Below are 18,177 nucleotides of genomic sequence, written 5' to 3'. Positions count from 1 at the left end.
GTGGGTGCCTGCCCTGCGTCCCCACGGCCCCCAGCGGGCAGGTGTTGGTGTGGCTGCAGCCCTGAGCTCGGGGACAGCTGGGTGACCAGAGGCACCGGTGTGCACTGTCTCAGGCCTCGTCTCCAGGTCCCGAGCACCCCGGTGGAGGTGGCAGCTGTGACTCTGGGTGTGCAGAGCAGCGCGAGGCTCCCCGGGAGGGCCCGAGCACGCCGAGGCCGCAACCCCTGGAGCCTCCAGCCGCGCAGGCCTGCGGCTCAGAGCTGGGGGCCGGGCCGCAGCCGGGGCAGGCGGAGGGGCCACGTCTGTTCTCCGCAGGCCTCAGCATCCAGGATTTCCTGCCCACGGGCCAGGGTGCGGAGCAGTCTGTGGACACTGAGGAGGTCTCTGTCCTGGAGGAGGCACTGCAGACCATCGGCTCAGACCTGCCTGCCTCGGCTTCCTCCGCAGTGACGAACACAGGGTGCTCCGAGCCACAGGAATACGATTTCAGAACCGTCCTGAGGCCGGCTGTGGTCCCCTCAGCCTCCCCTGGGTCCCTCCAGACTCCAGGAGGCAGCTTGGGCTGTGAGGAGCTGCAGCTGTGGCGGAACACTGACACACGGCTGGACACCTGTGTCACAGATGGGCAGGTGGCTCTGCCTTATCCGCACCTGCCCAGGAGCAGCCGCCCCCAGGAGGGGAGCAGCCCAGCCTCGGGGCGGCCCCTTGGGCAGGTGTCAGAGGGTGGTATTCTCACAGCGGGTTCTGCTTCCGGAACAGCCCCCTCCCGGCCACGGTGGAACGTCCACGGACACGTGTCTGACGCCAGCATCAGGGTGGGGGAGAACGTGTGGGACGTGGCCCCCTCCCGGCCACGGTGGAATGCCCACGGCCACGTGTCTGACGCCAGCATCAGGGTCGGGGAGAACATGTGGGATGTGGCCCCCTCCCGGCCACGGTGGAATGCCCACGGCCACGTGTCTGACGCCAGCATCAGGGTGGGGGAGAATGTGTGGGACGTGGCCCCTTCTCGGCCACGGTGGAACGTCCACGGCCACGTGTCTCAGTCCCAGGTGACGCTGGGGGTGCTCCCAGGGGAAGCCCAGCCTGACACACCCAGGCCTGTGTGGAGCCCCCCGGACCACGAGTCCCAGGCGAGCCTCAGCCCGCAAGCACAGAGCCCCACCTGGGAGGGCGAGTCGAAGCTGCTGCCAGGGCCGCCCTCCGACAGCTGTGCTCCGGTGGTGGGCTCCGTCCCCGCAGAAGAAAGCAGCGTCCAGGCCTCGCCCTCTGCGCTGGCTGCGCCTGCTGCTCCGGAGGACAGCGTCCCGGATGAGCCAGGTCAGTGGGGCCTCGGGGCTGTCACTGGTGGTGTCTGTGGGGGCTGGGGGCTGGGGGCCGGGAGGTGCCGCCCCCCAGCAGGCCCTTGGCCCTGACGCCCCTTCCGACCCGCCCGTGTCCCTCAGGCACAGGGAGGAGCGGGGACACCGAGGACTGCTCTCCAGGTCGGCCTCTGAGCCCACAGGTCGGTGGATGCGGGTGGGGGGCAGGGGGCGTGTGCTGGGCCGGCCGCACCATCCCTCCCCACCCCCTCCCCACGTTTTGGACGGGAGGAAGGGGCAGCTGTCTCAAGGCTGGTCGTCCTAGGAAAGGGCCGCCACCCCGAGCAGCCCAGACGCCGGCGAGGAGGCGGAGGAGGCAGCGGCGGCCAGGCGCCTGGGCCGGGAGCAGGCCTACCTGGCAGGCCTGGCGGGGCAGTACCGCCTGGAGCAGTACCCGGACAGCTACGAGGCCATGTGTGAGTGGCAGGCGGGGGCGGGCCGGTGGGCAGTCAGGGGCGGGCGGGCGAGCCCCGGGCGGCGAGTCCTGGGGTGGACAGCGGGCTGCGTTTTCCCGCAGCAGAGCCTCCTGTCGCGCGCCTCCTGCACCACGGGCTCCCCCGGGCCTTTGCCCTCCCCGAGGACACCCGAGGCCCGTCGGACGCAGATGACGCCATGGATGAGACTGCCGTGCAGCTGAGCGAGCTGCTGCCGCTGCCGGTGCTCATGAAGCACTCGGTCACCGCGCCGCTGGCGGCCCAGTGAGTGCCCGCGCCCTACCTGATTGGCCTGGCCCCGCCCCCGGCCCCCCTCTGATTGACCTGGCCCCGCCCCGGCCCCGCCCCCGGCGGCCCAGTGAGTGCCCGCGCCCTACCTGATTGGCCTGGCCCCGCCCAGGCCCCGCCCCCGGAGGCCCAGTGAGTGCCCGCGCCCTACCTGATTGGCCTGGCCCCGCCCCGGCCCCGCCCCCGGAGGCCCAGTGAGTGCCCGCGCCCTACCTGATTGGCCTGGCCCCGCCCCCGGCCCACCTCTGATTGGCCTGGCCCCGCCCCGGCCCCGCCCCCGGAGGCCCAGTGAGTGCCCGCGCCCTACCTCTGATTGGCCCCGCCCCGTGCTGACTCCGCCCCTCCTCAGCGTCGCCTTGGTGAACAAGGCCGCCGTGGACTACTTCTTCGTGGAGCTGCAGCTGGAGGCCCACTTCGAGGCGCTGCGGCACTTTCTGCTGATGGAGGACGGCGAGTTCGCGCAGTCCCTGAGCGACCTGCTGTTTGAGAAGGTGAGCCCCGGGGCGGGCCGTGGGGCTGCGGGGACAGGCGCGGGGTGTGGGACCGCCACCGACGCTGCGCCTGCGGCTCTCCGCAGCTGGGAGCAGGGCAGACGCCCGGGGAGCTGCTGAACCCGCTGGTGCTGAACACGGTGCTGCGCAGGGCGCTGCAGTACAGCCTGCACGGCGACTCCCCGCTGGCCGCCAACCTCTCCTTCGCCCTCAAGTTCTTGCCCGAGGCCTTTGTCCCCAACGCCCCGGACGTGCTGAGCTGCCTGGAGCTCAGGTACAAGGTCAGCAGAGCTTGCAGCGGGGGCGGGGCGGGCCGGGCCGGGCCTGGCGTCCCTGCAGGTCCACTGAGCCGCCCCCTCGCAGGTGGACTGGCCCCTCAACATCGTCATCACCGAGAGCTGCCTGAGCAGGTACAGCGGCATCTTCTCCTTCCTGCTGCAGCTGAAGCTCATGATGTGGACGCTCAAGGACGTCTGCTTCCACCTCAAGCGCACAGGTGAGGCCCCCCGAGCCTGCGCCCCGCAGCCTCCTGTGGCGGCTGGCGCCCACGGCTCACCCCCATCCCCTGCACAGCCCTGGTGAGCCCCGCGGCCGGCTCCGTCCAGTTCCGCCAGCTGCAGCTGTTCAAGCACGAGATGCAGCACTTCGTGAAGGTCATCCAGGGCTACATCGCCAACCAGATCCTGCACGTCACCTGGTGCGAGTTCCGGGCCAGGCTGGCCGCGGTGGGTGACCTTGAGGAGATCCAGCGTGCCCATGCCGAGTACCTGCACAAGGCCGTCTTCAGGTGTGTGTGTGTGTGTGTGTGTGTGTGTGTGTGTGCGTGCGTGCGCGCTGGGTGCGGAGGGCGCTGGCGTCGGCCCGAGGCCGGGCCACCCACCTGCGGCACCGCCCCTCGCTCCCCAGGGGCCTGCTGACGGAGAAGGCGGCGCCGGTCATGAACGTCATCCACAGCGTCTTCAGCCTGGTGCTCAAGTTCCGCAGCCAGCTCATCTCCCAGCCCTGGCGCCCCGCCGGCGGCCCCCGGGGCGCCGAGCACCCCAACTTCGCCCTCATGCAGCAGTCCTACAGCACCTTCAAGTACTACTCCCACTTCCTCTTCAAAGGTGAGCCGTCCCCACTGCCGGGCGGGCTTGGGGCCGGAGGGCAGGGCCCGCAGGGGCCCGGCCTAGCCACATGCCCCGCCCCCCCTGCAGTGGTGACCAAGCTGGTGAACCGGGGCTACCAGCCGCACCTGGAGGACTTCCTCTTGCGCATCAACTTCAACCACTACTACCAGGACGCCTGAGGCCCGCTCCGCAGCGCCCAGGTACACGCCCCTCGAAGGCGCCCCTCCCGGCGGGCCCCACTGCCAGGCTGGGGTCGAAGGACCACATGGAGAAGGGCCGTGGGAGCTGCTGCTTTATTTAGGGCCCAGCGCCCCGCAGAGTGCTCCTGGCACAGCGAGGCTCCTCCTGGGGCGGGTGCTGGCGCGGGCCCGCGCTGGGTGCTGAGTCCGGGTCGGACAGGGACGGGTCGGGTGCCGACTGGACGTCCCTGCCGTCATGGAGAGACGGGCGCGGGGGCTGCCCCGCCCCCCGGCTGGGCCGGCCTCGTGGGCTCAGCAGGACTTGGGGCCTTGGGGGCCTCCCTGTGTGGAGGTCCCCAAGGCAGTTACGAGGATCATGTGACGCAGAGCTCCGCCGCCCAGAGCGGGGGCTTGCTGCTGTAGGAGCGACGCCTCTCCGCCGCGCTGCCAGCTCCCTCGGGCCCGGCGGCCTCGGGGGCCTCGGGGACCTCAGGGACCTCAGCGGCCTCTCCCTCCCTCTGGTACGGGGCTTCCAGCAGCTTCAGCACCCGCCGCACCTGGAGAGGAGCAAGGGGGAGGTCATTGGGGCGCCCCTCCCCCCATGGCCCTCCTCTGCCACGGGGCCCAGGGATAGAGGGGTGGGCAAGGCCTTGCCTCTGAAAAGTCGCCGTTCTCGGCAGCTTCGATGGCGTTCTGGGCGATGTAGTTCCGCAGGACATATCTGGGGTTGTTGGCGTGCATGACACGCACGTGCTCGGCCTGCCAGGCGTCAGCGTCACCGGCAGCGTCCCTGTCCTTCTCCAGTCTGGCTCTAGAATGACACCCACGCCCACCTTTGCAGCAGCTGCAGCCCCCCCCCCCCCCACCATCTGGCCCCTGGAGACGGTGCCAGGGGCGGGCAGCACCTCGCTGCCGTGGCAGCAGGCCGGCCTCACCTGTACTCCCGGAGCCAGTCGGCCCAGTGGCCCCTGTTCCTGCTCAGCAGCTCGGCCGGGCTCAGCTGCTGCAGCCGCGACTGCTGCTCCACGCGCTCCAGCTCCCTGGTGATGCCGGCCCGCGTGCCCATGAGCGCGAAGAGCTGCGGGTTTGACTGCGCCAGCATCAGCATCATGGACAGCTGCCTGGGGGCGGGGTACGAGCGAGTCCAGGAGGCTGCAGCGTCCCCACCCCTGGCTGTGGGCCGTGGCCTGCGACCGCTGGACACCTCGAGGAAGGCTGTCCCGGAGGAGGAGGAGGAAATGACCTCAGCTGCCCTGCTACCCCGCTGCCTGCAGCCGGACCAGAGGGGGGTGCCGGCCCGGCAGATGCAAAGGCACCTACCAGCTGCGCGCCCTGTGCTGCTGCCCCTCCGCGGGGCAGATGGAGCCGCAGCCACGGAGCGGATGCCAGTGACTGACTAGGTGCAGACCTCTGGGGGCTGGGGCAGGGTACGGGACCACCTGTGCTTGGCACCCACCTCTGTCCCATGCAGCACCGACCTGGGAGGTCACTGCTGTCAGGGACAGGGCCTGCCGGCCGGTCCTCCCTGTGTGCTTGGAGCTCCTGGCCACTCCCCACACTGCTGCACTAAAGGGCCCCCAATCGCAGTCTGCTGGCTTGTTTGTCGAAATGCAGCGCTATCTCCCGTGTCTTGTCCCGAGTGTGGGCTGCGCCCCAGGCACCGGGGAGGCCGTGCAGAGAGCATGGCCCGGCGGAGACCTGAGAAGCCTCCCCAGGGCAGAGACGTCTGTGCCCCGGCCCGTGTCACCTGGCCGCCCCCCGCCCCCCACTGTCAGCACCTCGGTCCCTTCCTCTGACCCTCCCCTGCTCTGGGGAGCGGGGTGGCCAACTGGGCCTCCAGGTGTGTACCTCTCCCCCATTCTCAAGGCTTCTCCCTTTCCGGACGCAAACTCCAAGGAAGCGAGACTCGAGCACCCACCGGGGGTCCATCTGAGGTCGGAAGGCGAGCCGCAGCTCCTCCAGGGAGGCGCACTGCTCCGTCAGTGCGGTCAGGAACTCGGCCAAGTCCACGGGCCCTGGCCCCGCGGGGCAGGAGCTCAGCAGGCGGAAGGTGTTGGTGAAGTCGGCACCTGGAACACACGGCTGCTCTGAGCGCTGGGGGCCGGGTCCCGGGTCCCGCGTGTCCCTCCTGCAGCGCTGTCTCCTCACGGGCCGGGCCGGCCCGCCCCTGTCCTGCCGCCGAAGTGCGAACTCCACTCTGCGTTAGGGCCGGGGTCTCCTCTGGCCTGTTCCCCAGCCCCCACCCACCCGCCACCCAGCTCAGGCCCCACCCTGGGCATGGCAAGGCCTCCAGCCCCGGTCCCCTGCTCTGTAAAAGGGGTGCAGCGGGGCGGCCCGGGCCCTCGAGCCGCAGTGTCCGTGAGCCTCAGCACAGTCCTCAGCCTGACTGGTTAGGACAGTCACCACGCCCCCTAAGGAAACGTCAGAAAAGTGCCCAGGGAAACGAGGGGGAGTCCACACGCTGCTGCCGAGAAACGAGCTGAACGTGAACTTGGTCGTGGAGAAAACGAGATTATCAGCCACCATGGCGAGATGTGATCCACAGAGGTCAGACCCGCACTGAGGTGAATGTGCTGCACGTCTCGTGTTGGTCAGAAAGACCTCAAGTCCAAACCCAACGTAACTAGTGAAGGAGGAAAACCAAGTCAGCAGAACGGAAGGAAAGAATGATTAGAGCAGAGAAACGAAACACAGAAGGGTCAGAGAGACAAAGTCAGTTCCTTGAAAAGATCAGCCAAGTTGACGAACTCAGAGACACTGACGAAAAGAGAAGACAGATAAAGTCAAACAAAAGTGTGGACATTGTTGATCACACAGAAGTAAAAGACAGAGTACAATGAAAAATTATATGCCAGTAAATTAGATAACGGGAAACGGACAAATTCCTACAAACAAGCAAATCAGACCGACTCGAGAAAAGGAAATCTAGGTAGTTCCCCGACTAGTAAGGACGTGGACTCGCTGACCCAATGCCCCGAACTAGAAAACCCCGGGACCTGCAGTTTCACTGGGGAGTTCTGTCAAACACTCACGGCAGGACTGACACAGCGCCTCTCAAACTCTCCCAAAACACCGGGAGCCCTCCCTCCCTCCGAGACCAGCCGGGCCGCGGTCCCAGAGCCCGAGGAACTCGGGTGTGAGGTCCCCCACAGAAGGCTGCAGACCACAGCCAGCGCGTCAGAAGGGGCCGGGGTTGTCCCGTGGGCTGCACGTCTGTGTTCCCCGTGTCCGTGCACAGGGCCTCCCTCCCCAGAGGGACGGGGTCGGGAGGCCGGCCTTAGGGAGGCCGGCACGCTGTGAGGGTGGGGCCTCAGAGAGACTCGTGTCCGTGTAAGAAGGGACACAGCCAAGATGGAGGTTAGGTAGGCACACTGTGCCTCCTCGCACAACCTAAAGGACAACAGTTTAAAAACAAAAACCAACCAGAACGGCCAGAAAATCGAACTGCATGGAAGTCTGACAACCAAGGAGTTAAAGAAGACACTCACCCAGACCAGCAGGAGGGGCGGACTCACAGCTAGGCAGTGGCTGGAGGACCCGGGGAGGTGGTGGGTTGTGGAGCGGGGCCTGCACGGCTCCAGCTGGCCGGCAAGGCAGCAGCGGGCTGCAGACTGGGCGCTCCCACGTCTGTGCGCAGAGAAACCAGGGGAAACACCTGGGAAGCAGGATGAGCCACTCAACCCAGGGCCCCAGCGAGGGAACTAAAGCCTCTGACTGGAAACACCTGTGGGGGCTGAGGCAGCTGTACAAACTCCCAGCCGCACAGGAGAGGTCGTTGGAGAGACCCACAGGGTCCTAGAATGTACACAAGCCCACCCACCCGGGAACCAGCACCAGAAGGACCCAGTTTGCTTGTGAGAAGTGACTGAAATCCAGCAGAGAGTGGAGCAAACACCATTGTTCCTTCTTGGACCCCTCCCCCATGTACAGCGTCACAACCCAGCCACGTGGGTTACTCTGCCCTGGTGAGCACTTAAGGCTCCGCCCCTCACTACGTAACAGGTGCGTCAAGACAAAAAAAAAAAGGCCCAAATCGAAGAGCAGATCAAAGCTCCAGAAAAAAATACAACTAAGCGATAAACAGCCAACCTATCAGATGCACAGTTCAAAACACTGGTAATCAGGATGCTCACAGAATTGGTTGAATTTGGTTGCAAATTAGATGAAAAAATGAAGGCTATGAAAAGTGAAACAAAGGAAAATGTACAGGGAACCAATAGTGATGGGGAGGAAACCGGGACTCAAATCGACAGTGTGGACTAGAAGGAAGAAACATCCAGCTAGAACAGAATGAAGAAACAATTTAAATGAAGAGAGGCTTGGAAACCTCCGGGACATCTTTAAACATTCCAACATCCAAATCCTAGGGGTGCCAGAGAGAGAAGAGGAAGAGAAACAAGTGGAAAAGTTATTGGAACAAATAATAAAGGAGGACGTCTCCATTCTGGCAAAGGAAATAGACTTCCAGGAAGTCCAGGAAGCTCAGAGAGTCCCAAAGAAGTTGGACCCAAGGAAGCACACACCAAGGCACATCATCATTAAGTTACCCAAGATTAAAGAGAAGGGGAGAATCTTAAAAGCAGCAAGAGAAAAGGAGACAGTTACCGACAAAGGAGTTCCCATAAGACTATCAGCTGATTTCTCCAAAGAGACCTTGCAGGCAAGAAGGGGCTGGAAAGAAGTATTCCAAGTCATGAAAGACAAGGACCTACATCCAAGATTGCTCTATCCAGCAAAGCTCATTTAGAATGGAAGATCAAAGTGCTTCTCAGATAAGGTCAACCTAAAGGAGTTCATCATCACGAAGCCTTTATTATAGGAAATGTTAAAGGGGTTTATCTAAAAAAGGAAGATAAAAAATATGAACAATTAAATGACAGCAAACTCACAATTATTAACAACCACACCTAAAACAAAAACAAAAGCAAACCAATCAACTAGAACAGGAACAGACCCACAGAAATGAAGATCACATGGAGGGTTAGCAGCAGGGGAGTGGGAGAGAGGGAGAGAGGGAGAGAGGGGGAAAAGGTACAGAGGATAAGTAGCGTAGACGGTAGGCAGAAAAGAGACAGGGGGAGGGCAAGAATAGTATGAGAAATGTAGAAGCTAAAGAACTTATGACCCATAGACATGAACTAAAGGGGGGATGTGGGTGGGAGGGGGTGTGCGGGGTGGAGGGGAGTGAAGGGGGGAATGGGACAACTGGAACAGCATAATCCATACAATATATTAAAGTAAAAAAGGAAGAGACACAGAGATCCACCCTGCCCTGCCCTGCGAGGACCCCGCATGGGGACGGCCGTCTGTGAACGAGGAAGAGGCGCCACCAGGCCCCCCCTGTGCTGGTCCCCGGTCTCGGACCCCCGGCCTCCAGGACCGAGGTCCATGTCCGTCACCTGAGGCCCCAGCTGTGGCCACTCATCCCAGCAGCTTAAGTGGATTAACAAGAGCTGCGGGGGAAGGAGTGAGACGGCGTCAGCTCCACCGGGGTGGAAGGGGACAGACAAGCTGGAAATGGGAGGAGGCCTGGAATCTGGCGAAGGGCCTGCGCGAGAGGCCCAGAGTGAGGCCTTGGGGGCGGGGGCGGGGGCGGGGGCGGGGGCGGGGGGGGGGGGTAGAGGACAGCACGCTCCCCCTCTGCGCCAGCCGGAGCGCCGGGCGAGTCGACGTGGCCCGAGGCCCCACCCGTCAGCGAGCGGCCCGGAGGGCTGGAGGCGCACGCGGGCGCCTGCACGGCCGTCTCCACAGGGGCTGACGGGAGCAGCGGCCCCACCGCACCCGGGGGTGGCGGGCGGGGGCTGAGCACGGCAGGCTGCCCGGGTAGGCAGCGTCACTCAGCCTTCACGGGCCTGCAGGGCGTGGTGCCCGGTGACATCAGCCGGACACGCAGGACTGCACCGCGGTGAGGGCCCAGGGGGTCAAGTTCACAGGGACGCGGGCAGGAAGGCGGGTGCCGGAGGGTCACGTGGGGTGTGTTCACTGGGGCTGAGTCTCAGTTGGGGGAGACGGAAAGTTCTGGACGGGTGGCGGCAGCGGCCGCACTGTGAATAACACACACGATGCCACTGCACCGTGCACGAAGAAAGGTCCAGAGGGGACACTCACCGGTCAGCTGCATGGTTTCCAGGAGCTTGGCCGCCAGGGCCGCGTCCTCCTCCCGCTCGGCCTGCACGAGCCCCAGCTTCCGGCGCATCTTGTGCAGGTGGTGCCTGCGGAACTCGGTGTCGTACTCCTCGGCCAGGATGGCCTCGCCCACCTCCAGGGGCAGCTCGGGCTGCAGGGCCTCGGCCAGCTTCTGCAGGTTCCACTTGCACACCTCGGGCTGCTTGCTGTAGGCGTAGCGCCCGGCGTTGTCCGAGGCGTTGCACACGTGGTCGGGGTCGTACCTGCCACACGGGGAGAAGGCGCCGCCCACGGGGGCCTGTCGAGGGGGCTGTGGGTGGGCGCCCAGAGTGCTTGTGCGGCCACCGCTCCCGTGCGCTGTCCCCGGGGCCCGGGCCCTGCAGGCTCAGCTCAAGGGCTCTGGGGCTCCCCCATTCCCCTGCCCACTGCCGGCCACCAGCCCTGCCGGTTCCACCACGGAAGCAGGAAGCACACACCTCGGCCCTGCCCCCCGCCCCCCCGGGCTTCTGTCCTTGCCTCCCCTCTGTTCCTTGCCCACCGGTGGGGCGCCCGTGAAAGTGCTTTTCTCGGCGTGAGGCCCTCTGGGGGACTCCACGCCGGGAACCCCAACCAGGCGTCGCCGGGAGCAGCCACGTGCACCTGCAGGCCCTCCCCCGCCCAGGCCACCAGCACCATGGGGGTGCGCGCCCACCTGTCCAGGAAGCCGAAGGGCCCGTAGTCGATGGTGAGCCCCACAATGCTCGTGTTGTCCGTGTTGAGCACGCCGTGGCAGAAGCCGACACACTGCCACTCGGCCACCAGCCGGGCCGTGCGCCGTGTCACCTGGGGCAAGAAGGGCCTGGTTGCTCCCTGCAGCCCCCCCCGCCCCCCGTTTCCCTCCCTGGAGAGCTGTGCCCCTCTGAGGGGTCCCGTCCCAGACCCCGCCACGGCAGCTAGCACTGGGGGGCGCACCGGAGGGCACCCGGGAGCGCGCTCTAGACGAGTGGTCGTGCGAGGGCTCCAGGCACTGCCCACGCCGCCCACCTGCTCCATGTGCTCGCTGACCCGGCTTCCACCTGGGACGCCCCAAAACCCAGTGTTCCCACCGCTCACGCCCAGTAGGACGACACGTGGAAGCAAGGACGTCACCTCGCTGGCAGGCAAGACCTGCCCCAGGCCTGCCTCACGCCCGGGCTGCCCGGGAAGGAGGTTCACACGGCCTGCCCACCGTGGCCGTGGTCGTGCTCTGTCCCCCGGGCCCACCGCCCCACGCAGCCCTGAGGACGTGCCGGCCACAGGGAGAGCAGGGGCCCCACAGGCCGCGGCCCACTGCCCAGACACCGGCCCACAGGTGCCTCACCTCACTGTGAGGCTGGGACAGTCCAGGCACGGGCAGCACACCCCCGCCCCCAGCTTCACTGACGGAGACGGCGCAGCCGCCGGACCACCTGGCGCCCCGGCCTGGCACCCTGGCACCGTCCCAGCCAGACAGAAGGGGAGGAGAGCAGCAGCAGGGGCTCGGGGACAAGCAGGGCAGGGCGGCCGACCCCGGCGCCCACCTCTCGGAAGAAGGCGGCGTTCCTCTGCACGGGGTCGCCGGCGTGAGCGGCCTGGATCTCGGGGTAGAACGTGCCGATGGCGTAGTCCAGCATCTGCACTCGGATGTCGTTCCTCCCCACGCTGGGGCCCGCGCGCCCCGTGTCCTCGTCCTCAGGCTTGAAGATCTCGAAGGACCCGAACCTGGGGGGGGGGGCATGTTTTCAACAGGTTAGCCGTGTGCCCCCCCCGCCCCCCGGGGAGAAAAGGAAGAGGGAGAAGTCCGGCTGCTGGACGCACGGCCAGCAGTGGGAGGAGCAGACGCCCTGATCCACGCAAAACCAGCTCCGGGTGCCCACTGTCTCCCACCGTGGGCTCCGCCGGGTCCCACACGCCCCCAAAGGCCCCAGCGGACCCTGCCCCCGACTCCACCCAACAGGAAGGGCTCTGGGCTCCTCCGCCCACACCTAGGGGCGGGTCTGTCCCTGGCGTCCTGCAGCGCAGTGACCAGCAGGACACCAGTTCTCCGCCGCAGGCACTTTGTGCCCTGGGGGCGCGACGGGCTGTCTGGAGACGTGTCTGGTTGTCCTGATGGGTCACCACCAGCAGCCGGGGGGTGGAGGCCAGGGATGCTGCCCAGCCCCCGACCAGGCCCAGGCCGGCCCCCCAGAGCAGGGCGATGGGTCGAGATGCCAGTGGTGCCACTGTGGGGGGACCCCGGGTTCCTGGGACTGGGCTGGCCCCTGCCCTGCCTCCCGCCGTCCCCAGGTGACCAGAGGGAACACTAGAGACCGGCCTGGTGGCAGCTGGGCCACCTTGGCTGCTACGACATGCGTGTCCAGGGTCAGTGTGGCCCCGCAGCCTTCTCCTGACAGCTCTGGGATGGATGCCACACGGCTCCTGTCACGGACCCCACGTCCACAGCGCTGTCCACCGCCTCCCCACAGCCCTGCCTGGACAGCCCAGCCTCTGACGGCCCGAGGCCCCGCCCCCCTCGCTGGAGCTTCTGGGAGCTGCGGCTGCCACTGCCAGCTCTCCCAGCGGCCACAGGGCCCCGCGCCAGGGCGGCGGGCGGGCTGGGCTCGGCCGTCCCCCCGCGGGACAAGACCTCTGACCCAGGGACCGCCAGGTGCCTGCTGCTGGGCCGTCCCACCGGTGGGTCAGAGCGTCTGCTGCCCGGGCCGTCCTGGCCCCGCTGCTCGAGGGACTGGCCAGGGCCGGCCCCAAGCGTGTGCCCGAGCTGCCTAAGGACGGCTCCTGCAGCGGGGGATGGGGGCGGGGGGACCGCACACGTGGGCACAGGCCTCGGGAGCCCCGGTACCTGAGGAAGGTGGGGGCTATCCGCAGCACAACTGCGCACGGCTCCGGCTTGGGGTTGCCGTCGTAGAACACGTCGCGCACGACCGTGGACTGGGAGGTGACGCAGGCGCCCGCCCGCGTGCTGGGCACCCCCAGGTGGAACATGGCCTCGCTGCACAGGAACTCCCGGATGCTGGACCGCAGCACCTTGCGGCCGTCCGCCTGTCTGGAAGCACACACGGGGGTCACTGCGCGGCCCGGGGGCGGGGACCGGGAGAGAAAGCACGCCAACGTCACGGGCAGCGGCGACGGCACTGCACGGAGCCCTTCCTACGGGACAGCGGGTCGGGGCCAGCGCCGGCCCGAGGCTGGAGGTCAAGGACACACCAGCCGGCCGGCCCCCTCGCTCCCACACACGCGCCCGTGCACCTGCGGCTGTCCTCACACGTCCGCTTCACAGAAACGCTCACCACGCAGGGACGCACGCACAGCAGCACTCCCTGCAGTGGGGGGGGGGGGGGGCGACCTCAGGCCGCCTGGGGCAGCCCTGTGCGACCTCAAGGTGTTTTACGTGAAGCCCCTGTTACTCCTGACAGACCGCCTCCCAGAGCAGTGTCAGGGTCGCGGGAAAACCGGGTGGAAGGCACAGAGAGCTCCCACAGCCCCCCTGCACCCCCACACTCGCAGCCTCCCCGCCACCGACGTGCCCACCAGGTGACCCCCCGGGACGGGGGAGCCCGCAGCCCAGAGGTGCCCTGGCCGCCCTGCACTCTGCGGCGCTGGGCAGACGTGTGAGGACGTGCTGCCCCCACCAGTGACCGCCGCAGGGAGCCTCGCTGCCCGGACGTCCCGGGAGCCGACCACTCGCCCTGCCCTGCGGCCCCCGGCCTTCCAGTGTCCACAGGGTCTGCCCTCCCCAGAGGCCAGAGCGGAGCCACACCGTGTGCGAGGCCTTGCAGACGGCTGCTCTCACTCCGTCGGAGCTGGTGTCCTCGTCTTTTTTAAAAACCACACACACACACACACACACACACTACTTTCTTTTAGAAATTATTTATTTTTAGAGAGAGGGGAAGGGATGAAGGGAGAGAAACATCATTGTGGGTTGCCCTTCTCACACCCCCTACTGGGGACCTGGCCCACAACCCAGGCATGTGTCCTGACTGGGAATCGAACCGGCGACCCTTCGATTCGCAGGTGGGCACTCAGCCCACTGAGCCACACCAGCCAGGGTCGAGTTCCCTGTTTACCTTATTGCTTTAACTGGGCCTTCCAGTGTAATGCTCAAGAGTTACAGCCTAAGTGGTTGTTAGCGGCAGGTTTTCGTAGAAGTTCTTTACCAAGTTGAGGGCATTTCCCTGTAGCCCTAGTGTTGACTCCTGTCAAACACTTCCTCTGCCTCTGTTGAGGTGACTGTGTGAGTTTTCTTCCCACGGCCCGGTGGCGGGGCGGGTCACGTGACCGGCGTCTGAACGCCGAAGCAGCTGGCGTCCCTGAGACAAACCCCGCGTGGCCGTGGGGCACAGCTCCCCTCCCACAGGGCTGGGCCTGGTTTTCACTGAAACTCTGTTGAAGGCTCTGCCTCCGTGTTCATGCGCCATGCCGCTCTGCCGTGTTTCTGGGTCCGTGTTTGGTGTCTGGGTAATGCCGGCCTCCCAGGATGAGCCAGGAAATCTCCCCCCTGCCCCCGGACTCGGGGAGGGATTGTGCAGAACCGGCACCGTCCCTCCTGGAGTGTGTGGGGGGCTCACCGGGGCCCCCCTGGACTGGGCGCTCTCCACTCCAGAAGGCTGGCTGTTAACCGTCGGCTCAGACAGCCGCAGGCCTGTGCCGTGGTCTCCCTCGTCCCACGAGAGTCCTGGCGAGTTGCGTCTCTCAAGGACCCGGTCCACTGCATCCTGTCGTCACCCCTGCCTGGGTGGGCACAGCGGGGCCTGAGACATCCCCGCCCTGTCCCCTCGGCACCCTGGAGTCCACAGGGACGCCCTCCTCCCACTGCGGTCACTGGTGGTTGGTGTCCTCCGCTTTCCTTGGTGAGCCCGGCTGGAGGAGGATGGATTCCACTCAAAGAGTCGGCTTTTGACCCCAGCTGGTGAGGCTCAGTGGACTGAGCACCAGCCTGTGAACTGGAAAGGTGCTGGTTCGACCCCCAGTCAGGGCACCTGCCTGGGCTGTGGGCCAGCACAATGATATTTCTCTGTCTCTCTCTCCCGTCACTTCTCTCTAAAAAATAAATAAAACCTTTAAAAAAAAAATCAGCTTCTGGTTTAGTTGATTTTCTCTATATCCTATTTCAATTTCTGCTCTAGTTTTTATTTTTTTTCTTCTGCTTACTCTGGGTTTGATTTGCTTTTTCTAATTCCCTAAGGTGAAAGACTAGATCATCAGTTTTAGATCTTTCTTACTTACCAACATTTGCATTCAATGCTATGTATTTCCCACAAATTTTAAGTTGTTTTCATTTCGTTCAAAATATTTAAGAATCTCTCGAGATTTCCTCTTTGACCCGTACATTATTCAGATGTGTGTGTCCTCATCTCCAAGTACTTTGGGATTTCTTCCCCTTCTCTCACGGATTCCTAGTTTGCTTCCGTTGTGTCTGAGAGCAGACTCGGTTTGCTTCCTGCCCGTCCCCATCTGTCCAGGGGAGCTCGGGGCCCAGGACGCTTGGCCTGGACGGCGTGTTCAGTGGGCTTGAGGCGGCGTGTGCTGCTGCTGCTGTGGGGGAGGGGTCCGGAGCTGTCGGTCACGCCCGCTGGCTGGCGGTGCTGCTGCATTCAGTTACCTTTCACTGGTTTTCTGGCTGCTGAACCTGACCCTCTCCGACAGACGGGTTTGGAAGTCCCAACGTGATACTGGATTCATGTGTTTTTCCTCGCAGCTCCACTGTGTCTGGCCCAGGTAGGCCAGCACTCCGCTGTCAGGGGCGGGCACACACGTCAGGGACCATGACGTCTCCCCGGAGCACTGGCCCCTTCCCTTCCCGCAGTGCCCCCCCCACCCCAAGCTCTGGCGTCTTCTGTCTGGAGTTCATTCAGCTGCCCCAGCTTTTCTTCTGATTAGCACGGTGGAGCGACTTTTAACCCTTAATGTCTTCATATTTAAAGCAGGTTTCTTACCGACAACATGCATTGGGGTCCTAATTTTCTATCTACTCTGACAACCTCTCGTGTGCTAATTGTTGCGTTTAGACCACTGACATTCACGGTGACACCGACATACTTGCACAGATCCCACCACATCTGTGGTTATTTCCTGTTTGTCGCCTTTTCTTTTCTGTTTTTGTCTTCCACTCCTTTTCTGGTCTTAACTGAGCATCTTGTGATTCCATTCTTCTCTCTTTTCATCAGTTCTCTCCTGGCGTATCAGTCATACACACATAGGTATACACATTTCTACTTATTTAAAGTGGTTGCCCCAGATTTTGTAATGCACACCACTAATCCGAGTCCACTTTGAAGTAACACTATACCACTTCCGGGTAGTGTGACTACCTTGTAACAAGAAAATAGTCCCAGCTGCCCCCTCCCACCCCTTATGTCATCGGTTTCACTCTGGCACAGGCGCAGGTAAGTGTCCACACACAAGCACGGTCGGACACAGTGCCGTGACTTCCCAACAGTTCCCCGCCCCTTCCCGAAACACAGGGGGTTATTCTCGGAAATTGACTGAGAACCGAACAGAACTCCAGGAGGTAAAACTCACAGAACTGTGGCGCCCCCTCATGACCGGCCCCCCTGGAGTTTTTAAGTGAGCTGTCCACACCGAGCCTCCGTCACTTACAGAGCAAGGGTCCTGGGAGGGTCGTCCTACTCTGGAAAGTTGTGATTCTGTTTCTGCCCACCAGTCTCTGTGACCTGGGGGTGGAGCTGTGCCCTGCGCATTCTCTGACAGAGCTGAGAGGGTCGACTTGTCATTTTGTTCCACTTTCTACTTGTCCGAACGAACTGGAGATCTGCTGGACTGGAAACACTATTGCTTTTTTAACTTGAAAAAAGAAAGTGGTCGCAGCCCGGGACCGGCTGGCCTCCAAGAGTCACGTTCTCCACACTCCTTGTCCTTGTAAGATCGGGGGGCTGGACGCTCTGACCTCCGGGAGCCCCCTCTAGCAAACAAACACCCAAATAAACGAGTTGGATCTTTGCGCTCCAGAGCCAGGCCTGGCCCAGGGCACTCCCATGCGGTAAGGCGTCTGCAACACCTTAGACATTCCTCCAAGAATAGAACGGAATTCTGTGGGAAGACAAGGAGCACAACTCCCATCTCACCTGGCGGGAAACAAAGGCGGAGTGGAGGCGCCTGGGGTGCACCTGCTGCCGGTATCCTCTGCTGGGAAGGGGCCGGGCCTGGGCGCAGCAAGAGGCTGGGGGCGCTGGGGCCCAGGCCTGCGGAGCAGGGCCATCGAGGCCCGCCCGGAGTTTGCCTGTCAGGTCACCCCGGCTCCCCCGCGCTCAAGAACTCGGACGGCCTGCGAGAACAGCGTGGGTGCTGCCCGTGCTGCGGGATCAGCCGCTCCGCAGGGCTGAGACCAGCCGGGGCAGGAGCCCGGCCCAGGAGGCCGGCCCAGCGCCTGCTTCCAGGCCTGAACCTCCCCTCCAGCTGTTCCCTTCGCCAGGACGCCACCACCCACAAGTCCTCCATCCCTAGCTCGAACTTTGCGGAGTGACATCTCACCCCAGCGCGGGCGGGGGGGGGGGGGGGAGAACTCTAGGCACGTGTCTGTCCGTCCCCCACGTACACCTGGAGAGGCGCCCACCTGGAGAAGGGCGTGGGGCCGGCGCCCTTGAGCTGCAGCTCCCAGCGCTCGCCGGCCTCCGTGCACACCTCGCCCAGATACATGGCGGCGCCGTCACCGAGCTGCCCGGCGAACTGGCCGAACTGGTGGCCGCAGTAGCAGTGCGCGGCCGGCTCGGCGCCCGGCAGCAGGGCGTTGCCGCTGAAGAACAGCGCGGCCTCGGCCTCGCGCGCCTCGCGGGCGGCGGCGTCGGCGGGCGGCGCGCCCAGGCCCAGCAGCGCCAGCGCGGGCTCCGACAGCGCCACGAGGCGCGGCTGCCGCAGGGGCGAGGGCCGCACGCGGCTGAAGCAGGCCCCGGGCACCAGCCGCGGCGCGGTCGCTGCGCCCTCAGGGTCCGGTGGAGGCGTCTCCACCGGCAGTGCGCGCAGTGCACGGTTGTCGAAGCGCAGCCCCGCCAGCCAACGGGGCGCCGGCTCCATGGCGGCGCCGTGGGCGGCGGCCGAGGTGGAGCAGAGCGCGGGTGGCGGGCGGCACCCGAGAAGCGGCGACAGGGTGCGGGCAGCCGCGAGAGACGCCCCGAGCGCGGCTTTGAGCGAGGCCATAAGCGGCGCCGCTCCGGCGGAAACCTCACGGCCCCGAC

General features: G+C 64.7%; 2 protein-coding genes across 2 annotated transcripts in view; one reads left to right on the top strand and one right to left on the bottom strand.

Moving 5' to 3' along the window:
- TUBGCP6 (tubulin gamma complex associated protein 6) overlaps positions 1-4,758 on the top strand; it is a 16,203-nt gene extending 11,445 nt beyond the window's left edge. Inside the window, exons 16-26 of the mRNA XM_028533326.2 lie at positions 114-1,320; positions 1,446-1,504; positions 1,627-1,777; positions 1,879-2,059; positions 2,433-2,574; positions 2,661-2,855; positions 2,938-3,070; positions 3,148-3,361; positions 3,481-3,680; positions 3,771-3,883; positions 4,667-4,758. Coding sequence (XP_028389127.1) covers positions 114-1,320; positions 1,446-1,504; positions 1,627-1,777; positions 1,879-2,059; positions 2,433-2,574; positions 2,661-2,855; positions 2,938-3,070; positions 3,148-3,361; positions 3,481-3,680; positions 3,771-3,862 — 2,574 coding nt within the window. The 3' untranslated portion in view covers positions 3,863-3,883; positions 4,667-4,758. The remainder of the gene's footprint in view (positions 1-113; positions 1,321-1,445; positions 1,505-1,626; positions 1,778-1,878; positions 2,060-2,432; positions 2,575-2,660; positions 2,856-2,937; positions 3,071-3,147; positions 3,362-3,480; positions 3,681-3,770; positions 3,884-4,666) is intronic.
- SELENOO (selenoprotein O) lies at positions 3,947-18,177 on the bottom strand. The gene is made up of 9 exons (XM_028532547.2): positions 17,559-18,177; positions 12,825-13,028; positions 11,527-11,707; positions 10,680-10,810; positions 9,971-10,251; positions 5,781-5,931; positions 4,798-4,983; positions 4,517-4,673; positions 3,947-4,419 (listed from the first exon to the last, which is right to left on the bottom strand). Exons 1-9 carry the CDS (start codon positions 18,137-18,139, stop codon positions 4,228-4,230), a joined length of 2,064 nt encoding a protein of 687 aa, XP_028388348.1. The 5' UTR covers positions 18,140-18,177; the 3' UTR covers positions 3,947-4,227.

This window comes from Phyllostomus discolor, chromosome 2 (assembly GCF_004126475.2).
Source record: "Phyllostomus discolor isolate MPI-MPIP mPhyDis1 chromosome 2, mPhyDis1.pri.v3, whole genome shotgun sequence".
In the NCBI taxonomy this organism is placed as follows: Eukaryota; Metazoa; Chordata; class Mammalia; order Chiroptera; family Phyllostomidae; genus Phyllostomus; species Phyllostomus discolor.
The sequence above is the reverse complement of the archived record's forward strand: the minus strand, read 5'-3'. Positions and strand labels throughout refer to the sequence as shown.